Raw genomic sequence first — 23507 nt, forward strand, 5'->3', positions numbered from 1 at the left:
CTATGATACACTGCTATAAGCAGCAACACTTAGCTGGATATATCTGTATTACTGGTTTGTGAAACTAACACGGTCAGCAACAATAATGTCCCATGCATTTTGTGCTGGATTCAGACCTGATCACTGCTGGCTGCATTTGCAGAGCCCTGCGATCATATAGTCATCTCCAAGACAAAGTGAAAACACACCCAATGGCAAGTATGTGACTGTCTTGTGAAAATATCGCTGGCCAGCTGCAAATTCATACGCAACTCACTCACCATCATATTATTTTTCCAGTCTATGCAAGTGGGCGTATCCCTGACCCTTCCATAACTGTGACAGAATCAGGCTGATTGAGGCTTATGCTGACGTGCCTCGCTGGGCACAACTGCACTCTTCCGGACAAATGTCCGGTTACCACCCCCCCAAAAGTAGGCTTTCTGCCAGTCAAGTTGTGAGGGGATTGCCAACAGCCTTATTGTTGATTTTTGTCGGTTCGGCATGGCGTATGTGTGCTACAATCTGTAGGCACACTCAGTCATTTCTTAAAAGTTTGCCTTGTGATTTCGCAGGACAGTGATCAGGTCTGAATATCCCCTTGGATGGGTGTTCTAAAGGCCCATACACACTGGGTGACTGAGCTGAAAGTCGCTCAAAGCAGCAGGTTTGAGCGGCTTTCAGCTCAAAGCCGCCCAGTGTGTATGCGCGCTCCCGCAACATCGCCGGGAAAGCCGTTCACCTGCTGGTTATACCAGCAGATGAGCGGCTTTCAGGATGGCTTTGCATAGCGCTCAGCTATGCAACGCCGTCCTCTCCCCCTCAGTCAGCGCCAGGCAGGGGGAAAGTCGCTTAGTGTGTATGCACTGAGCGGCTTTCCACGCAGCGATGATTGTCATCATCGCTGTCCATACACACTTGGCATAGTCGCCCAGTGTGTATGGACCTTCAGTTTACTTTCTTATGCTGATTCCACATAAGAAATCATGCTTTTTTGTGCCACCATGTTTATATATTACCATGAGAAAAGAAAAATGTAAATATTAACTTGATATTAAGCAGAATTGATAACACTAATTCAGTGATTGGGATACTTGGTCATAAACACTACATCAATGAGTGACACCAAATTTGCAGATGAACTGGCTGAAGGAATATCCACCAGTTATCCAGTAAACTGCAGAATGTTCCAAGGAAAATGGCAAAGTCCAAACAGAAGTCCACTAAAGCTCACAGGGCTTTCCTTTTACAACGCATTTCCTTTCTTCTTTCGCACAATTAAATTTTTCTAGCCACTTATTTTGCAGGTGATGGGGATTGCAATGGAAACGAGATTCCGCTATTCTATACATGGGCGAATTTGAGAATGCACGTGTGGGGAGGCAACTTGGTGGTGAGCCGAGTCTTCTATGGCCATTATATAGATGGGATAAGGGATAAGTATCCTGCCTCTTCCTTTGTCACTTCTCTGAACACCAATACTTCCAATCTGTCATTCACTTTTACATATTGAGACTTGCGAGAACAGGATAATTACATCTTATCAAGTCTGTTCGTACAAAATCATGGGGGTTATTCTAATCCATATCCTCCCCTGCGCGTTCGCACAGTGGAGCGATGGTTTGAGACTGCTCATGCACATGTGCAGATGCTTGGTGCGAGCGGGCATGGCAAATTGCTTATTCGCCAGCCCGTTGGCACCTAGCGGTGTGGACGGGGGGTTGTGGGCCATTGTCACACCCATGGGAACGCCCAGCTTGCATCACCTTCCTAGCATGTGGAGGGATGTGTACCCCCCATACGAACCGGGTCTGAATCTGATCCTTTGTTTGTTTTCCTCAAAGAAAACAATATAAATGTTGGCATCTCAAAAAACTAATTTAAAGAAACTTGAAAGAGGAAAAATTAAAAAATAACATCATAAATAAAAATAAAAAAAAGAATATAGATTTCCTTTAGCAGGTTACTTTTACGGTTTCCAAAAATTGCAACTCTCAGTTTTGTTATTCTATTTGATACTTGAAAATAACTACTACTTAGGATATGTCAGTATTTTACAGTGTGAACTCAGTACCTGCTTTAAACATTTTTGATGCTTCCCTTTTTATAGTGAAGCAATAAAAATGTATCCTAAAACTAAGATATATTATTTTTCCAAAGGAACACGCTACTATTCAACTAGAACAGTGGTAGTCAACCCTAGCCCCCGAGAGCTACCAACAGTTCACATTTTCCAGACAACCTAGCTGCTGCACAGCTGCACTCATTAATCACGGACACATTTTAAAAGATACACAGATGGAGCTAATTAGCTCATTTGTGATTCTGTGAGGAGACCTGCAAAACATGCACTGTTGGTAGCTCTCGAGGACTAGGGTTGGCTACCCCAGAACTAGAAGAATTATAAACCAATGCATAGGATACTTGTGATTCTTATAGCCTAGGAGCAAGGAAAATAGCTAAAATTGTGTGCGGACATGTGTACAATACAAATAAATAAATAATCACAAAACTATTTTAAACACTACAAAATAAAAACATAACACAACCAATGCATATAGCTTAAAGTTTTTATAAAATCAATTGAAAAATATATTACCCTTATGTCTGCATTTTCTCATTGTAGACAGAGCTTCCTCTACTCTTCCTTTTAACAATGGAGTTTTTAAGGTCACTTTTGCCTATAAAAAAAAAGTTTTCATTTTCTCATTATTATTTTATTTGTTTGGGTTCCGCTGTATCGTACATAAAAGTATAACAGGCATTAATGGGAGTATCCTATTAGCTGTGGCAAATTACTGTGGCTAATGGGCCCCACAGGGGCTATTCAGTTAGTCCTGACCACAGGCAATTATCAGGATGCATGCTTCATATGCCTTAGGCCCTAAAGCAAAACCCCCAATAACCAGCCCCATCAGCAAGGTTTTTTCACAAAAAGACCTGGGTTTGAAAATGTATTCCAGACCCATGTGTTACTGCCGGAAAACGGTTCATTTATTGCACACTAAAAATGGCTATAATTGGACAGCTTGATTATACCTCCGGGCTTAAACGCGATACTAGTCCATTTTTTTCGTGCAGTAAAATACCCACAGCAAAAGGATAAACCTACAAGATTACACGGATACAAGGTGAACAATAATCAGTAAGATACAGCTCACAAATGAACATACAGTCAATACCTACATAAACCGTCAAAATTACATAATTCTGTAAAGAAAAGGGAGGCAGAAACAGAGAGTTTGGGGAACAGCAGTGGCATGATGAAGCAGAGAATTATGAGGTTAGTAGGCTTGAGTTTTAAGTGCACATTAAAAGGCTCTAGAGGACAAGTGGCAATGTGTATTAAGAGAGGAGAACAGGAGATGGTCATTCGCAGAGAGGAGTGGGTCGGATTAAATGTGTATGGAGGTCCACCATCTTTCAAAAATAAACACACAGAGATGTTGTCACTGGACAAAGATAAGGTGGAAGGCCAGATGCACAGAGGAAAGGTAGAAGGGGGGTGGTGCTAACTGAAGGATGATCCTTCTATTGGCTTCCAGGATGTCAAAGATCTGAACCTATTTATGGTGATGGAAGTATAAGAATTGGGAGGGGAACAGAATATGGTTAAAAATTAGAAAGTGGAGCCAAAATTGACACCCAGACATTAGACTTACGATGCAGACGAAATAGTACACTTGTCACAGGAATAAGATTTTTGACTAAAGAATATGAAATATTACAATATGGTCAATGCTAATGTTGTAAACACAGCTCAACTCTTGCACATTAGACAAACCTGTTTCTATAACAGTTGTGTCGTATCCAAGGGGAACAAAAAACATTCTATTTAGATCAGATGGATTCAAGATAATAAAGTGTACACCTTAGCTCTTTATGCTCCTGATCGGACTTATTTTTAGCGTATGAAGAGAATAAGGCAGAAAAGGATTAAACAGCTTCCAAGTCAGATGATCTCTTCTACGTAATGTTTTGTGCCACATAGCAAATGGAATCATGGTATAATGGAAGGACAGTATATTCCCCACCATGTGAATTTCTCTATTCAACTATTTTAATTATATACCTCTTCTCTAAATCCTTAGAGGAATTATGGTCATTGAGGATTTCTAGCACAAGTTACTGTATACATAGGAGTTTTACAAAGGTGTCATTATATATCACGCCTCCATATACCAGGCAGAGTGAGCAGACAGGTCCTGTGTGACTCTAATAGAGGGGGTTATTCTGATTCACTCAGAAAGGCACAATCACACTCTAATGGAAGAAAAAAAAAACATATGCACTGCAGGTGGGGCTGATGTAACATGTGCAGAGAGTTAGATTTGGGTGGGGTTTGTTCTTCAAACTGATATCTATATTGTAGTGTAAAAATAATGCAGCCAGAATTTACCCTGCACAGAAACAAAATAACACCCAAATCTAACTATCTCTGCACATGTTACATCAGCCCCACCTGCATTGCATATGGTTTTGTCCATTAGAGAGTGATTGTGCCTTTCCGAGTGAATCAGAATAACCCCCAGAGTCAGTTGTCTTGTTGACAAAAAACTTGTAGCAACTAGTAGGCACCATAAGTGGGTGCTGATTAATTTTATATGTTACACTTATATAAAGTGTTGCATATATCTGTAGATTATTGTGGTTAAAAGGAATGTGTATCACTTTTCAAAGTTGGAGAGCATAAGATTGCCACCATTGGTCTGGATCCGCGGTTCTCAAACTGTGGGTCTGGACCACAAAATGGGTTGCGAACATCTCAGTATGGGGTAGTAAATCCACTTTGCTGACAACTTCTATAATCTCTTAGTCAGTGAACGAGTGTGAAAAATCAGTTGGATTGTCTCTTACTTCAGACTCCTCAGATCTGAGTCACAAGGCAGTTCTAGCCCCACCCCAGAGCTCTACCACTGTTGGTGACACTTCCCCATCTATATGCAGATATCCATAGGGGGTACATGGCCGTCAGCAGGGACACACCCTGGGGATTCTGATTTGAAACTTGCAGGTGTAACAGGCAGCCAGTAGTTTAGGACTCATAGTAAGTGCAGCATTGGGGAGTGGGTGTTTATTTATACAGTGCATATATATTTGGCAGTATTTAAAGAAAATATTTCAATAATCACATCAGTCCCCACCCCAGTGGGGCTTACACTCTAAATTAGCTACCATGTGTAAACACATATACAGGCGTTCTAGAGTTCATTTTTGGGAGCCAATTAATTTACCAGTATATTTTTGGATTGTAAGAGGAAACCGGAGTATCCGGAGGAAACTTGCTCAGACACGGGGAGAATATACAAACTCTACACAGTTACGGCCATGGTGGGAATCAAACTCCTGACCTCAGTGTTGTGAGGCAGTAATGCTAACCACCACATTTTTTGTGCTGTCCACGAATGTATTAAAAAACACATGCAGGGCAGGGACTCCAAAAGGAGCTGGTCTCTGCTATTGTTTAATAAATGAAGTGATTGCATGAGCAGACAATTCACTTCTGTGTTGTGCTTCCACAATTCCAACATGAGACAACTTGCTGGGTTTATGTAATCATTTTTATTGTCTGATGGGATTCCAGGGCAAAATAGCTATAGAACCCCTGGTCTATTATACTGTATAAAGATTTTAAAGTTAAAGAAAAAGCTGTTTAATAAAAGCTGCAAGTAATAAAAAAAATACAAATATTTTAAATGCTACACCACTCCTTTTAATGCAAGTGCATAAAGGAAGTTAAATGTCTGGTGGGTTATATTTCTTTTGGTTTCATTTTCTGCTTCGTTACTTTTTCCATCTTAGTTACTGCTCTCATACTGCACTCACCTTCTGATAATGGTGTAGCAATGCCCATAATGCAGATACTCCTATTCTTCGGGTATTGATATTGTTACTATCCAAGCAGGCACATAGCAGAGCCACAATGTTATCTAATGGAAAAGAATGACAAAGCTCATGTACCAAATTGTGTACCATTACCACTACGTACAGTATTTAATATAATGACGTAAATCGAAGACAAATAAATACAAACTACAGCTTGGAGTGTCTTTAACCCTTTGAGTGCCAAAGGAATTCGTGAAAATAGGTGTGAAAAAGCAAACATTTTTATTCACCCTTTGAGTACCAACGTTGCTGTGAGAGATCCTCAAAATATCCATTAAAAATGGCAGTGCCGCTTACATCAGCAACAAGCTGGCAGGGTGTGCCAGCTATGGAAGAAAAGTGCTATATAAAGTGCCTTTGAGCAGCATGATCAAGATGGCACCACAAATGGCTGCCTAGGAACTGTGCCACTCAGCCATATGTACCAATGTGTCTCCCCTGTCTTGAACACTGCATAGCAACCTAAAACTGTACTGTCCCTGCTTAACGGTTACCTACCTGGCTGTTTGCAATGACCAGTGGCGCCGTTGTTGGCTGCCTAGGCACTGTGCAGCTCGGCGGGTAGGTCTTCCCTGTGTGATAACTGTACTGTCTGTGCTTATATTGTTACCTACCTGGCTGTTGCAATGACCAGTGGCGCCGCTGATGGCTGCCTAGGTGCAGTGCAGCTCAGCTAATATATGTTCCCTGCGTCTATAATCCCCAGGGCACATCGAGAATATACCTGTATGTGTTATGTATATCTGTACTGTCACTGTTTAACTCTTACCTAAACGGCTGTTGCACAGCAATCCAAATCCAATTCCTAGTAAACGCAAGTATACCTGGCCAATAAAGCTGATTCTGATCTGATCGACTGTTCTTTTTTTTTGGGCGCAATATTTAACTAAACTTCAATTAATTGACTTGGCTGTATTTGTATTTATTTATACTAAAAGAACACTGAGTGATGCTGGCATTTTTAGTGGCTCTTTTGAGAATTGCTCACAGCAACGTTGGCACTCAAAGGGTTAAAGCAAAGGATGGCACTATGTAGTTCTGGTCACATTTATAATGTAATGGTGAATGGGTAATGCATATCAGTCTTCCTGTATATGATGTGCTGGCCCTGATTCAGAGTTGGGAGCAAATAAAAAAAGAGGATATTTGCATGGCAAACTCATTTTCCACAGCAGGTAGGGCAGCTCTGGCATGACCATGCTGGTTGTGTCTGGAAAAGCACAACATTGAACTGTTGTTTACAGTGATGACCCCCATACACTAGATTGAGGTATTGCATGCTAGCATTGCATGCGATACCCCAGAAAGTGACCCAGAAGCTACAACACATGAGATATATCTTATGTGGTACTTTTGCATATGATATATAGCATGCGATCCTAGCCAAGGCCGCTAGATCTGACAAATATTGAGTGCAGAATTTGTGATCTCCGGCTCCGAGAGCATGTATCAGATCAGTATTGGAGCTGAAACACATGTGATTTGACACTTTTCACCCGATTCTTTGCCTGATCCGTCAAAATCTGAAAAGTGCCCAAATCGCACTAGAGCATGGCAGGCTTGAGATCCATGCATTCCATTATTACATTAAGATGGGTTCTTACCATTGGAAAGTATTTTGGGTTTGTTGGTTGGATTGAAGCAGATATTATGCAAAATTAGCAAGACTGTAGGGAATTTACATTTCTGCTTATATTTTGTAATCTCTAGAAGAAGATCTAAACTTCCTTTTAACTTCATGATCATCAACTGTCCATCATTTCCCAATGATAAATTCCATAAAAATGTAAGCCACAGGTTAGCCATAACACCGAGGTTCTTATTTCCTCCTTTCGGCAGCGATAGCGATAGAAAATTTTGTAAGAAATTGCTCTGTAAAACAAAGAAGCCAAAGCTATCATTAGGTAAAACTCTTCGGTACTTGTGAGTTATCCGGGCGTCCGATTTTTTGATTGTATGCCTTAAGTTAAGGCATACAATCAGATGCGATGCGATATCGCATCGCATCGCATGCGACCATCGGATGCGATGACCCGATTTTTCCATAGGAATCAATGTTAAAATGATTCCTATGGAAAAAGGGGTCCTTTTCATACCCCTACTATCCAAGTGGGCATGGAGTTGGATATAAACCTGTGGCGAGCGTAGCGAGCCACCGAGCCCGAAGCGTGGCGAGCGAAGTGAGCCCCGCGAGGGGACGGTATTCTGTGTCCCCTCGCGGGGCTCGCTACGCTCGCCACGCTTCGGGCTCGGTGGCTCGCTACGCTCGCCACAGGTTTATATCCAACTCCATGCCCACTTGGATAGTAGGGGTATGAAAAGGACCCTTTCTCCCATTGAATTCCATGTTAAAATGGACTCAGTCCATTTTAACATTGATTCCTATGGAAAAATCGGGTCATCGCATCGCATCGCATCCGATGGTCGCATGCGATGCGATGCGATGTCCCGATCCGACCCGATTTAAAAATCGGACGCCCGGATAACTCACAAGTACCAACTCTTCTTATAACATGAACTATTATTCATTGAAACATGCCAAAACCATTAAAATAAATTATTCCTAGACTGCACATTATTAAGTCTTATGACCCACTCCTAAACTAAACAATAATATCCAATGCAACTGAATTCTGTTCTATAGAGTGGTCAAAGTGGAAACTTAAGCTGGCCATACAGTGGGGTGACTTCTACAAGAGAAGTCGCCGACGTTCCCCCATTGAGCCGCCCAGGACCTTCCTGGGCAGCAAGATCACATATGCTATATTGCATGCAACCTCAGCCAAGCCTGCCTGACTTGGCTGCGATATAACAAATCTCTCTGCTGGTAGTGCAACTCACATGGCATCGGATCTGCTTTTTATGCGACTGATTGCCGCTATCACATAAAAAGTGACCACATGGCATTTATATCGCTCTAGTGTATGGGCACCTTTAGAAGCATGGCTACAAATATGTCCTCATCATTGCTGCAGTTGTATCAAACAGCCCTTCTCGGCGTGTAATGTCCCATGAGACTCTGCACGCATAAGGTAATACTTTTTGCATCATTTTTATTGAAAATGCATTTACAGTAGGTGCAAAGTGATGTGACTAGGATGCATTATCCCGCACGGTAAGCTACAGAGCATGCATTCATTGCAGTGTAGAGCAGTGTCTACCAAACTCGGACCATAAGAAACACTAACAGTTAATGTTTTCCAGGTTACCTGTAAATTTGTAAAATGTGACAGTTGGTGATACACCGTGGCACCTGGAAATCCTGGATTGTTACTGCACCTTGAGTCTGAGAACCACTGTGGTAGAGACACTAATTGAATACTGTAGCTCAGGGCAGAGATTTAACCATGGGGCTTATTGACTCTGAGCCTTAACATTTCATAAACATGATGATCATAATTCCAGTACAATATATTATTCTTCAAAATTGTAGTACTGTATTTCAAAGTTACAATTATTAATAGATAAATAACAAATTCTACCTGGCTTTTTATCCCTAATTAAATTCAACAAAATAAAATCAAATTTAAAGTTCTGCCAAAATTAAGATATCATTTTGTAGTTATGTACAGTCAAATATCTAATTTTCTAGGAGTATTTTTGTGTATGAAATTACCAATACCTAAATAATCATACCTTCTGAATGATACACTTGCAGTCCTGAGTACCAGCAAGATTAGAAAGAAGACCAAATGCCACCTGTTGCATGTTGGTGCTATTGGATACAGGTTCTGCGGCAATCTTTAACACGCTTTGCAATAGCGAGTTGTTCATTTGGGATTTCTGAGAAGGCTGACTGGTCGCGACTCCAGTGTTTGTCCAGCATAATGAACTGCATGCTTTATAATGGGGGAAAAACCAGGATGCTCTCGTCAATAAATGTTTAACTGACAGTTCAGTACAGATACAGTACACAAATAACACCTGATTAAAATGTGTAAAAATGAAATTGATAGTCAAATATTGTTTTTGAACTTAATATAGATATCCAAACAAATAAAGTAATAGTGAAGGTAGAACCCCCCCCCCCCCCCCCCCACACACACACAATGTTCTAAGAGTATAAAAGCCACAACCAAGAAAATTTTGTTCTAAAATGCAATGCCATAAACAGAGAGAAAGCAGGAAAGCATGAAGTTCAAAATAGACAGGATGTGGGTTCTAAACAGAGCATTTGAAAGCAAGAAAATAAAACACAGTCACAGATATAATAAAGTAAATGCAGTTTAAAGCGCCCAAGCAGAGAGCAAGATAAAGAGCAATTGAAACTATCATCTTTCCAGTTACAGTTATGAAATGAAATTTGGGCATGAAAGATATATGGGCAGCAAAAACGTGTCCATCGTTTTCTTTACCTGCAGGAAAATCTGCTGTGTAGACACAAAGTAATTGTAAAGCACCTTGCATCAACGTATCATCCATCAAAAGCCACGGCCAAAGAGAATGAAGTACAGGAACAAACTGAGATTCCAGGGCTGCTGTCTGGTGAAGGAAAAGTTCATTGAAAAATAATTTGTAATATATCCTGTTTGCAGAATATAAAACTTTGTTAACTGCATTTAAAAAAATGTGCAGAAAAATGTGCATATATTAAAAATAATTATAAGAATCCAGAACAGTTTGGGGCCAGTTACAGGGGCCATTCATTTTATATCCGATAGATATGCACAGGATAATCTGCGGGTTTGAGCCTCCATAAATAAGAGTGATCTGTGCAATCAAACATCAAAATATTTCATCTGTATTATTCATTTCAGCAATACAGAGTTTGTAGCCAGGGGCTTTACTAAACCCATGGGGACACCTATAGCAAAATGTCCACCCACAACCATGCACTAGATGGGTATTGCTTTCCCAAGGTGGTTCCAGGGGGGCAATGAGGGTGGGCATTGAAACTGGGTGGCTACACACCCAGCACAGACTATAGCTATGCCATGGTCTGCAGCACTTTATGATGCTTGCTAAAAAATTGCACAGCCAATTTCAACACACAAATGGGCACATTGCATTAAAATGTTGCTTAACCCTTTGAGTGCCAAGGGAATTTGTCAAAATAGGTGTGAAAATTGCCCCAAAAAACCTTTTTATTAATCCCCTTGAGTGTCAATGTTGCTGTGTGAGATCGTCAAAATATGCATTAAAAATGCCAGATACTGTTCTTTTTTTTGGGTGCAATATTTAACTAAACTTCAACTAATTGACTTGGCTGTATTTGTATTTATTTATACTAAAAGAACAGTCGCTGTGAACGATGCTGGCATTTTTAACGGATATTTTGAGGCTTGCTCACAGCAATTTGGCACTCAAAGGGTTAAATTATTATTTTTAGCAAGATTTATATTACGTGAACTATACCACCCATTCCATTCTCACATCTATGTAATTTGTATTTGTTAGTTACAAATTATTGTCTGTGAAACATTGCAGCTCTTATAAAGGCTAAAGTAACGATTTTCATTATGATTAAGACCCAGGTTTTTGTTTAGTTTACAACAATCTGTTACAAAACTGATAATGCCTTTCGACAAAATGATTTAGGGTAAGAACGGTCAATAGTTTGAATCAGACAGATGGCACGGAGTCGGTGGAAAACTGTTCATCTCTTTTACTTTTTCTTCCCATGCCAACGCAAACAGAACATTATGCTTTGCACACTTGGAATTAGGACAAACACCACAAATTAGCAACCATCAGTTTAATTCTACTGAAACTCTCTAATACATTACACTCCAGAACAATTATTAAACAATGGATGATTTAATGAAAACCATAACATATTAATAAGTATAATAATAATATCAATAGAATATGAAATTTACAAGTATATAAAAACATCAAATTATAATGATCACCAAGTGACTTTATGCAAAGTAGTTATTCCGTAGCTAATGCTGATGTAAGATGTCTGAACATGTGTATGTACAGAAAGCCCTAACTCTGCGGAGTTTGTACATTCTCCCCATACTTGCGTGAGTTTCCTCCGGGTACTCCGGTTTCCTCCCACAATCCGAAAATATACTGGTATTTTGGCTCCAAACAAAATTCCCTCAAGAGTGGGAATCGGTACATCTGTCAGAATGAACTTAGGTCTACAGTCATTAGGTCGACCCCACTAGGTCGACTGGCAGGAAGGTTGACATGATTTAAGGTCGACATGGGCCAAGGTCGTCATGGCTTAAAGTCGAATTTGCATAAAGGTCGACATGAGGAAGGTCGACTGGACATAAGGTCGACATGGGTTTTTCACTGTTTTTCTTATCCGAATGTCGACACAGTCCACATGGACACAGTTGGCAATGAAAATCGGACCCTCGCATCGCTCGCAATGCTTCGGGCACGGTGGCTCGCTTCGCTCGCCACAGCTTTAATAACCTCCTCCACGCCCTAGTGGATGGTAGGGCATGAAATACCGCCTGTTGGCACATGTCGGCTCAAAAAACAGTGAAAAACCCCATGTCGACCTTATGACCAGTCGACCTTCCTCATGTCGACCTTTATGCAAATTCGACCTTAAGTCACGTCGACCTTGGCCCATGTCGACATTAAGTCAGGTCGACCTTCCTGCCAGTCGACCTAGTGGGGTCGACCTAATGACTGTAGACCTAAGTTCACTCTAATAGATGACCGCATCCCCAAGAGTGAATGTGTGTACAGTGTAGTAGGGAATATAGACTGTAAGCTCCACTGGGGCAGGGACTGATATGAATGTTCAATTATTCTCTGTAAAGCGCTGTGGAATATGTGTGTGCTATTTAAGAAACTGTTAATAAATAAAGGCGAAGGATGAAAAGACTAATGAAGTGTATTATTCATTAAACAATTACTAAATTACACTCTCTGTGAAAATTTCAAGTGGAATGATTGTTGTATTTGCAGAAGTGGTATCTGAAAATTAGAGACTTGCCCAGACTGTAAATAAATAGTATTAGCTGATAAAAAAACAGCTAAAACCATCTAATATTTGCAATTCCAAACCCGAACTTCAGAAATAAATCCAAACCCATGGAAATCCAAACCAGGTTTTAGTTTGGTCAGGATGCACATTTTTTAGAGAAGAGAACCACAAATCTTGAATAAAATAAATTAAAAATATATTAATGGATATAAAGACAAATCTGTGTGCACATTACCAGGGGTATCCAATTAGCCCCAAATGATGAAACAATCCCCAATAAGAATGCTTCAGCGTATCAAGGCAAATTGGATAGGCCCCAGTCGGACAATTACCCATGGTAATTTACCGAGGTTAATTGGATACCCTACTATATAAGGCCTGCACGCATGTCCCGCAGCTATGGAGGCAGGACAGAAGAGAAACATATGGTTATTTTGTACAGAGTAAATACTGTGTGCTTTTTCATGTAGACCACAAATGTTACACAGCTTTATTTTTGCATTGCAATTTAGATTGCAGTTAATACTTACCTAATTGAATGCTTTCCTCTAAAGGAGGTGCCCAGGGAGGAAAACAGGTAGGTGGCGTCAGCAGTGGGCTAATCACAACATGAGGCCACGTGTTTGCATATGGTTAGGGCTAAAATGATGCAATTAGCGGTACTTGTTTCCTATCTGGGCGCCCGTCGTGGTGATCGCGGGTACATTTATGTCTGGCCGCGACGCGACCGACGCGATGCCCGCGATTTCCCATTGAAACCCATGTTAAACATGGAAATCGTGTCGGTCGCGTCGCGGCCAGACATAAATGTACCCGCGATCACCACGACGCGATGCTCCCGATTTACCATAGGATTCAATGTTAAAAGGCCCGATGGACCCGATTTTACTGTTAAATGGCTCAATGGACCCGATTTGGCCATAGGAATCAATGTTAAATGGGCCACATAGCCCATTAACCCTTAAATGTCCCCCCAAATTTTTAACGCCACCCCACGATCCACGCCAACCCGAAGCGTGGCGAGCGCAGCGAGCCCGCGAGGGGCGGTGGTACGCGTCCTCCGACCTTTTCATGCCCTACTATCCACTAGGGCGTGGAGTGAGAATAGAATAGTGTGGCGAGCGCAGCGAGCCACCGAGCCCGAAGCGTGGCGAGCGCAGCGAGCCCCGCGAGGGGACGCGGATACCTTCACAGTTATACGCGTCCCCTCGCGGGCTTCCCAGGTGTCCATGGCGTCGCGGACACCTGGGAAGCCCGCGAGGGGATGCGTTTACCTGTGAAGGTATCCGCGTCCCCTCGCGGGGCTCGCTGCGCTCGCCACGCTTCGGGCTCGCTGCGCTCGCCACACTATTCTATTCTCACTCCACGCCCTAGTGGATAGTAGGGCATGAAAAGGTCGGAGGACGCGTACCGCTGCGCTCGCCACGCTTCGGGTTCGTGTTGATGGCGGGGTGGCGTCAACTACTTTTGGGGGGACATTTTTATGTTCAGGGGTGTTTTTGCCCCATTTCCCATTGTTCCCTATGATAATTTGGGGAAATTGATCCATTTAACATTGTTTCCTATGGTAAATCGCGGTCATCGCGGGTAAATTGAGGCATTTAACATTGTTCTCTATGGGAAAATCGCGGGCATCGCGTCTGGCACATCGCACCCGATTTTTTATCGGCCGCGATGCCCGCGATGGCCCCGATTTTACCCCCGATGACCGCGATTATGATCGTGGGCGCCCAGATAGGAAACAAGTACCCAATTAGCATATAAGGGCAACATTAGACTGGACTGCACATTGCTGTTATGTAACTCTCTAAGCAAGTTACATCTACCCCACCTGCGGTACAACATGGTTTTGCCCAGTTGCTTGCTTTTTTGCCTGAGTTAGGCATTGTGTGTAATACAAAGAAAACTTGACAAGGAGTCATAATGTACTTCTAGCTCAGGATAATAGCTTGAGAGAATATTTAATTTGTATGTACTGTAGGAAAAGTTGGTGAGAGCCTCTAGGAATGCAATGTTCTTGACAGATAGAAATGGACAATTAGGAGCATTGCTTACTAGCTATATACTAGAGGAGGTACCCCTTCAGTGCTTGAGCCAGGCAGCAGCCTACTCCATTGTCTCTGGTACGTCTGCCAATGGATATATACTGTACTATACATACATTGCTTCACTCAGATCTACCATAGCCCCCTTTATATCATACTCTTACATCTAGCCTGTTAAACAGCCTTACACTCACTAAATGCTGTGGTGTGACAGTAGCAAATGGCGAGTGTGGTGGAATTCTGTATGTGTATATTTGTGTTAATTTTGAATTAACATTTATGAGCACAGTGTTCTCATGCACCTCTATGTAAGCTCATTTATCCTTAAGCTGTGAAAGCTGATTCCTTAGTGGTATTCAAGAGCTGTGTTGGTGACTGTCATCTTTAGAAGCAATGAGTCATAGCAGTTGACTGGTTCTCAAGAGTCAGAGGGGGAAATTTACTAAGATGGAACTTCTATTTCACATGGGATGTTGCTATGGGCAACCAATCAGAAGCTACTTCTTATTTATTTAGCACATTCTAGAAGATAATAGATAGTATCTGATTGGTTGCCCACAGCAACATCCCATCTGAAATAGAAGTCCCATCTTAGTGAATTTCCCCCAGTGTTAGCAGGACTTGCAGTGAAATGGGTTCCTTGACAATGGACTGCAAGCTAGTAATCAATTAATCAATCCATTAACTAAAATGTATTTCTTTATTAAGGTGAGTGATTTTAAAATGGTGAGTGCTGAGCTCTCTGTTTTTATTTATGTAAGGAATATCATCACGTTCCACTGCACCCCAACCTGGGAATGGTGAGTGCAGGTGTGCACTCCATTTCTAGGAACGGCGAGTGTGGTGGAATTCTGTATGTGTATATTATATATATTTGGAGGAGTGTACTATCCATTTTTGTTTATATCCATCAATGTATCGCCATATGCACACACACATATACATACTATATATTGTTTCTTCATTGAAAGTTTAATTACGCAGAATACATAACTTTGTTCCCTGTAACATTCCAGTGGTTATATTTAGGGTGGCAATTAATCCAAACTGATGTTTTTCTTAAATCAAACTACACAGGAAGTAGTGCTACAGTTGTATATAGTTTGTTTGTCATACAGTGAACGGCACATTATAGACAGTGTTTAAACTTCAGCTAAGATCATCTTATAAAAAAGGAAATAAACCTGACGACCACAAGAATCATACAACGCTGATTAACATGATGAATATATCATGAACATGCTGTTAGCTTTAAAAAAATAACCACATTTTGCTCTTATTAGTGTAAATTGCAGTGAACAGATCAAACAGAATACTTGCTGACAATATTATTTCCATTGATTTCACAGAAATGTAGGTGAAGGTTCTGGGGTGACCAGGGAACATAAATCACTATGACCCCACTGCAGAATGGTGCAAATTGCAGCAATGCGAGTGCGTGAGGCTCCAATGAAGTCATCAAACACCTTCCCATATCACTACTGTGGAAAGGATGTAGGATAATGACTCTTCCAGAAGTCTGTGGGGAGTTCCCAGGTGTTTTAAAAAGGTGTTTGCTGTGGGGGTTGCTGCGGCCCAACAGAGACTGGCAGTTTAGCAAAACAAACTATTTTAATGTGAAATACACACACATCTCAATGTCCGACGTTTGGGAGTCTAGTGCGCCCCGTTTTCAAGGTGAGAGATGCTACAAGATGTATATAAGATTACATGTGGCTCATACAGTTTAATATAATTTCTGTTCTTTATATATGACACCAATACTTACTTTACACTCTTCATTTTTATAAAGACAGTTTCTCAAAAGATGCAGAGTAACTTTTAACTGCTTGAAGAGATTCTCTTCCTAAAGAGAAAGTAAACAAATAGGATTCAAGAGAACAAATCTATACAGTAAGTGCTCTTCTAGTAAGCTAATCTTCAAGATGTTCTTTTTGCAGTTTACAGTATATGCAAAAATCTATTTTGTAGTGATAGGTTGCCAGTTTAGGGAACAACCTTCTATGCCAGAATCAGATCATTGGTCATAAATTTACTCAGTCTTCCTCAGAAAAGGATATGCAGTATTTTATAACAATAAAATAAAGGAAAAAAAAACAGTGTAGGAGACATCTGTAAATTACAACAGATACCATATAACTCAGGGCAGATGGGGCAAGTGAAAAGGGGTCTGGAATCCACAGGAAGCCAAATTGAAGTGTCTGACAACAACAATTTTAGCATTGGTCAAAGGAGTCATTTATCTCTCAGATCTACAGTAGATTTACATGTAGTCTCAATGTGTTACTCAGCACAAGATACCTGGTGTGAGTGGGCCGCCAGGTCCCAGGAACACTAGAATTGGTCAAAAAGATTTTATGCTGAAAATAATTTGTAGATTCAATGATATTAGACTTGGAAGCACCAGGAGACTGTGCTGATTAATTTGATATATGACACTATACTGTGTGCGACTGAGTCTGTATAAGAAGCAGAACAGAACTTGTATTGGAAAAAGTTGCGACTTCTACATTGTAGCACTCCATATGGAGATTCAGTGACTCAGTTGTATACAGATATACAAGGGTCACATATCAAATTTATCAGCAGAGTCTTATCAATGGGGCAGATTATTAAGCCTGGTTAAGTGATAAAGTGTCAATAATAATGCAACAGCCAATCGGCTCCTAATTGTCAAGCTACAGGCAGGGTTTGGGTGAACAGCACTGACCAACTCCTTAGTGTTCTCCTTAACCAATGTGTGTGTTGTAGAGAACACAAAGTATGCCGTGTGAAAAAACAACAAGGCAAAAATGTGTTAATACTAACTGATTGGTACCAAACTTTCAAAAAGGCACCACGGATAAGTGTGTGCACTGTGGGTTTAAGGACTAAACAGTTTGGTACTGGTGCAACATATAATTGAAAAATAATATATAGATATACGAACAAATAAATGTACAAACAATGCTTGCCGTCATAAACAGTTCATGATATTTCGGGGTAGTCCTCGTTGCAGGTGAGCAAATAGGGGGGGGGGGGATTCAATTCTGCTACGTGCCCTCTGCTGGTCATCTATAGTAATGTGCATCTATCAGAGATTCAATTGTTGCTCTGATCAGTCACCCATTATTCTTGGCACACAATTTTTTATTTGCAGCAGCCTCTGGAGGTGCAAGAAAAAATTCTGTAGTTTTGGACATTTAGATGCCTATGCGGCAGCATTATTCTGATTTATCCACTTTGCACTGCTAAGCGAGATGCTTATAGTCGCGTAAATGCTAATGGGTCTCTGTTCAGAGCAACAACTATATAGCTCCTAAAGACACCCATTAGCATAGACAGCAAATGGCAGTTCCCCCCCATAAAGCGATACAAGAGTTGCTGGAGTCTGACAGTGTATTTAGCCTAGATGGTGTGTTGTGACGTTGACAAATAGATATTTTCTGCAGCTCTTATATACACTACTATGTCACAAGAGACAGCATACACTTCGACACGCTGGTTGGTGTGATGGCTAATATTCTTTCACCAACGTTAATATTTTAGCAGCATGTGTGAAAATGAACAAGCAGTTACTTATCTCACATCAAAATTGAAATTTGGGTACTTATGTAGTAACTGGGCTGCCGATTTCTAAATCGGGTCGGATCGGGAGATCGCATCGCATCGCATGCGACCATGCGATTCGATGCGATGCGATGCGATGACCCGATTTTTCCATATGAATCAATGTTAAAATGGACTGAGTCCATTTTAACATGGAATTCAATGGGAAAAATGGGTCCTTTTCATACCCCTACTATCCAAGTGGGCATGGAGTTGGATATAAACCTGTGGCGAGCGTAGCGAGCCACCGAGCCCGAAGCGTGGCGAGCGAAGCGAGCCCCGCGAGGGGACGAATACCGTCCCCTCGCGGGGCTCGCTTCGCTCGCCACGCTTCGGGCTCGGTGGCTCGCTACGCTCGCCACAGGTTTATATCCAACTCCATGCCCACTTGGATAGTAGGGGTATGAAAAGGACCCATTTTTCCATAGGAATCATTTTAACATTGATTCCTATGGAAAAATCGGGTCATCGCATCCGATATCGCATCCGATATCGGATGCGATGCGATGCGATATCGCATCGCATCGCATCTGATTGTATGCCTTAACTTAAGGCATACAATCAAAAAATCGGCAGCCCAGATACTACATAAGTACCGAAATTTGTTATTGGAAACTAATACTGTATTTATCAATGAACCAATACCTTTTTTCTCGGTGTAGACTTTCCTGTTCGTAGGGATTCTAACGTCAGTTGTGCATGAATATATTTCATCCTTTCAGTGCAGGAATCTATAAGGTGAGCTACATAAGAAGAACAGGCTTTAGAAAAGTAATCAGCCCCATAATTGCAGATTACATTATTGTGAAATACAGTAAACGTATATAGAATATGTACTCAGCTACAGGAAAGTACTGCTTCAAAAGATCCTTAAAGGCTTATTAAAGTAAATAAACACTTTTCACATGTTAAAGTACAGAGTAAAAAGTAATTACAACTAAATTGTATGTCACTGGGTGTTCTATGTCCACCTGCCAATGAGAACTAGATAGTTCTACACATGTCAGATGGATGAAAAAGTCGAGTGCTAGAATACTGTGCTTCATGAATAAAATAACCATCATTGTGTCCCAGCTTCAATCATTGATTTCACAGCAACTCTAGTCTGTGTAGGGGTAACTGTTAATTAATTTTAGAAAAAACCCACGTGGCTGAAAAGCAGAGAATTGCAAGTGACTACATTTGTTCCACTGTGTACTGAAAAATAACAAAATAAAAAACATGTAGTAAGCACATCACCAAAAGTCTCAACCAGCCCCAATGCTAGCATTCTGCTACCTAGATTTCATTTCTTCTCTTCCAATGCCTGCTAGCACCTAATCCGCTTCTTCAACTTGTTGGAATATACTATAATCTTTCCTTCATCTTTTAAATGTGTTCTTATTTCACTCATTAAAAAAAGTCTGCACTCTGTCCCTCCAACTAATGCACAATTACTCTACCTCCATTCATTTTCAAGTTTCATAAGGGCTAGAAAATATCCACTCTATGCCAAGAGGTATATTTCTCTTTGTTCATCATCCTTGACCTCTCTGTCAATACTGTGAAACCCCCTCCTATTGAACTACAATTCCACTATTCTGATCTATGTGCTCTCCTGGACCACCTACTACTTATCCAAATACATCTATTTCTACCTCCATCTTCTCCAATAGTCTTCCTCTTTTTATTGAAATCCCAAAAGGCTCGGGATTATTCCTTCTGTCATTCTCGTCGTCAAATTTCTTTTGAACCAATTACATGCTGTGCTAAACAGTAACATCATCATGTTGATTATACCCAAATCTACCTCTCCTATCACAAGCTCATACCTTCTCTCTATGTGTCCAGCAGAAATTGTATCTGCTCTTGAACATTCAACAGTATTTGAATGTAAAAGGTCTAAAATTGTCTTCTGTGGAAAACAATATGCTATACTCTTGCCTTCTTGTCCACTGTATAAGTGGCATCATTGACTCCATAGTATATTTCACTCCTTGCATCCAGTCACTAATTCCTTAGAAACCTATTCAGGATTACAACGTTATCATTCATGATGATAACGCAAGTATACAAGTATATATGCAAGTATACCCATGTATACTGCAAACTACCATCCATGTCATGGGAAGACAGTTTCCTCTTTCACCATTCTTGTTCTACTATTATCTCCACTTGCATCCCATTTGTTACAGAACTCAATATAAACTCCCTACCCTCACCTACAAAGACCTCTACCATTTCCCCAACATAGCTGAACTCATCCACCTCCACACTCTATTTCGCTCATCCTCTGTGCTGTCAATAACTTGTGCCTAGAATTACCGCTGTTAAAAACATCCCAACTCTCATCTTCAAGAATCTCTACAATCCCATGTCCAATTAAACTTTAACCAACCTCTATTTTCTTAAACTAGTTATAAGCAATCTGTTAATTTCAGGGGTCAAGGATTAAACATTACTTAATCGCAATAAAAATTGTAAACAAATATATTGAAAGAAAGATGCATTTGTAATTACATGTCAACAGGCAAGCATGTAAAAGGAATGTAAAAATCTATAACAAAAGCTGGGAGCTAAAAGAATCAGAGAGGTTGTGCATGAAATGCAGTCAAAAAAAAAACAACAGCAGGATTTCAGAAACCTCACACAGTGTAGTAATCATTTATACTCTCCCATCCAGCAGCTTTACCCTAACCCCCCTTTTCCACAGCCTAACCCTAACACTCCCCCCCTCCCTCATGTGCCTAAACCCAATCCCAGTATTTATCTACAGGATGTGTTTGAATTCTGACCATTGGAATATCGCTGTCTGTTGGGATCCCAACTGACGGTAATTTGATCATATCTCACTCAGAATGCCACTAGGTGCACATTTTGGCCTTAAATGCTATTTAAACCCCCACCTATTATCATTGTCTACTAGCATTTTACATAACACTATCCATGTTGGCACTGTCTCCCACCGCACACATTTTTCACCTGTGGCATGTGGTTGTTGTCTCAGCCTTGCTTTTCTTCTGAACAAGAGCATGATTTTCTCTCCTCTGGTCTTCTTGTCTGCCCCCTTTTTAACCAACTCTATGTCCTTGGGCAAGATAAACTAAGCATTGAATCATGATAAAGTGGAGAGTGATAAAGCACCAGCTAATCAGCTCCCAACCGTCATGTTTCAAGCTGGGTATGAAAAATGACAGTTATTAGCTGATTGGTAAGTCATGTATCACTTTTCAAAGCTTAGTTCATCTGGCCAGTTGTGTTTGCCTCTTTGTTAAAGAATATTGATATACAATATACTGTGTATCCTTCCAATATCAACTTTCTAATACAAAGTACAATGTGGCTTTTAGGGTTTTATTCTAAATATACAAAAATAAATGAGCTCACCTTGCAAACTGTACATCTGGGCACTTCTGCTAACAGCCAACAGTGAGATTAAAGCGCTTGCACACACTTGTTTGAGAGGGTCCTCCGTGGATTTCTCTTCATAGCTCTATAGCAAATGCAGGTTACATTTTGTTTAATTGCACAATATATCCTGGTGGCCTAATATTTTTGATTAATAGATGAAGGCATGCTTTAATGTTTAGATATAGTTCAATTTGCATATTTTGTTTGGCTTTGCAAATGAACTCCTCTAATGTCTACAGTATGTATGATTACTGCTCAGTGGAAGGTTATCAGTGCAGCAAACTAAACAATCTATTACAGGAATCTGCAGTGACAATGCTCCTCTAACAGGGCTTTATTTTCACAGTCCTACACATTGTTATGACTACCAAAGCATCACTGTATACCATAAAAGGTATATATTAACCATGTCAGTGATCCCTGTTATCCTGAGGAGAAGGGCATCATTACACAGGTTCCGCACGATTACGACAGAATACCAATGGTCATAATCACGACGCCCATTGACCGACGTTCAAATACTGACATGAGTTTCTTTGGGATTTTTGGTGCCTATTTCCACCTGGACACCAGCTAAGTGTACCTCATCCCACCATCATTCTTCAGGCACAGTTCCTTGCTGAGTTTGGCACACTATTATATTCTTGCTCCAGGTCCAATGGGATGGTAAAGTATGAACAAATCTGTTTTCAGGCAAATATTCCTTTAAAACTCATGTCGACATTTTGACACGTCTGCTTTTTAAATGTGGGCATATTGATTTTATCAGTATTTTGAACATGTAAGCAAATTGAATGTCGGTATTTTGACTATCAGTCCATGGGTGTCAGGATTATGACTGTTGGTAAATTGACTGCTACCCCATTACACTATATTCATCAACATAATCTGTAGCTGTAACTAACAATTATTTGTTTGATGGTAGGTTACATTTAGAAGAAATATCCCAAACAAAAGTATACCATAGAATTATAAAAATTCCTTTATATGGATGATTTTATTGATTTTTTTTTTACATTTTATATATAACAATAGATCTTCGAAATTCTAAATAAAACATGCATACCAGCAACAAAGACTAACCTGTAAAATAATTTTGCAAAGGCTATTCCCCATTTTTAGATTTCCATCTAAAAGGTAACTCAGCGTTGTACTTGACTCTGTCTCACGAACTTGCGGATTCCCTTCCTCTACTAGGAGAGCTGATAGAAAATAGAGGCAAGCTGCGCATAGACTGGGATGGTTTCCAGATACTGCTACACACTCAGAAATGGTGTCTAGACAAAACCAAATGATCAAAGAATTTCAAAAAAGTCTTCTTTTACAACAGTTTTTGAATAACTTCCTAAAAGTACTCAATATAGCAAGATCAGTACAATTTTATTATATACAATTATCATGATAACTATGGGGTGGCTTGAATTAACATTTTTTAATTCTATTTTTTGACACGTATAAATTAGATGATTAGACAGTATTTTGCAATAAAAAACTTTAAAGAAAGAAGAACATCCCAAAGCCAATTCAGGAGAACAGAGTTTTTTATAAACTGTTGACACACAGTATTTGTTACTGGTGGTGAGTGATTCTGAGTAGTGGCTGGTGGTGGTCTGAGTAATTAGTGTAATTAGTGTTCATTCTAGCACCCGCCAACTTTGAAAAGCCATGCAGTTCCTCTTCCCTGCCTGGGGTGTCGCTGTCTGCTTTGGTGTTTCTAGCACAGT

General features: G+C 40.5%; 1 protein-coding gene across 2 annotated transcripts in view; it reads right to left on the reverse strand.

Moving 5' to 3' along the window:
* RTTN (rotatin) overlaps nt 1–23507 on the reverse strand; it is a 206338-nt gene that overhangs the window by 1503 nt on the left and 181328 nt on the right. For both annotated transcript variants that reach the window (XM_083187719.1, XM_083187718.1), the window contains 9 exons: nt 22867–23060; nt 21760–21865; nt 19039–19136; nt 16574–16651; nt 10221–10347; nt 9502–9704; nt 7470–7737; nt 5806–5909; nt 2579–2660 (listed from right to left, as the gene is read on the reverse strand). In XM_083187719.1, the coding sequence (XP_083043845.1) occupies nt 2579–2660; nt 5806–5909; nt 7470–7737; nt 9502–9704; nt 10221–10347; nt 16574–16651; nt 19039–19136; nt 21760–21865; nt 22867–23060 (1260 nt within the window). The remainder of the gene's footprint in view (nt 1–2578; nt 2661–5805; nt 5910–7469; nt 7738–9501; nt 9705–10220; nt 10348–16573; nt 16652–19038; nt 19137–21759; nt 21866–22866; nt 23061–23507) is intronic.

The sequence above is a fragment of the Crinia signifera genome, chromosome 5 (genome assembly GCF_055691185.1).
Source record: "Crinia signifera chromosome 5, ASM5569118v1, whole genome shotgun sequence".
NCBI lineage: Eukaryota > Metazoa > Chordata > Amphibia > Anura > Myobatrachidae > Crinia > Crinia signifera.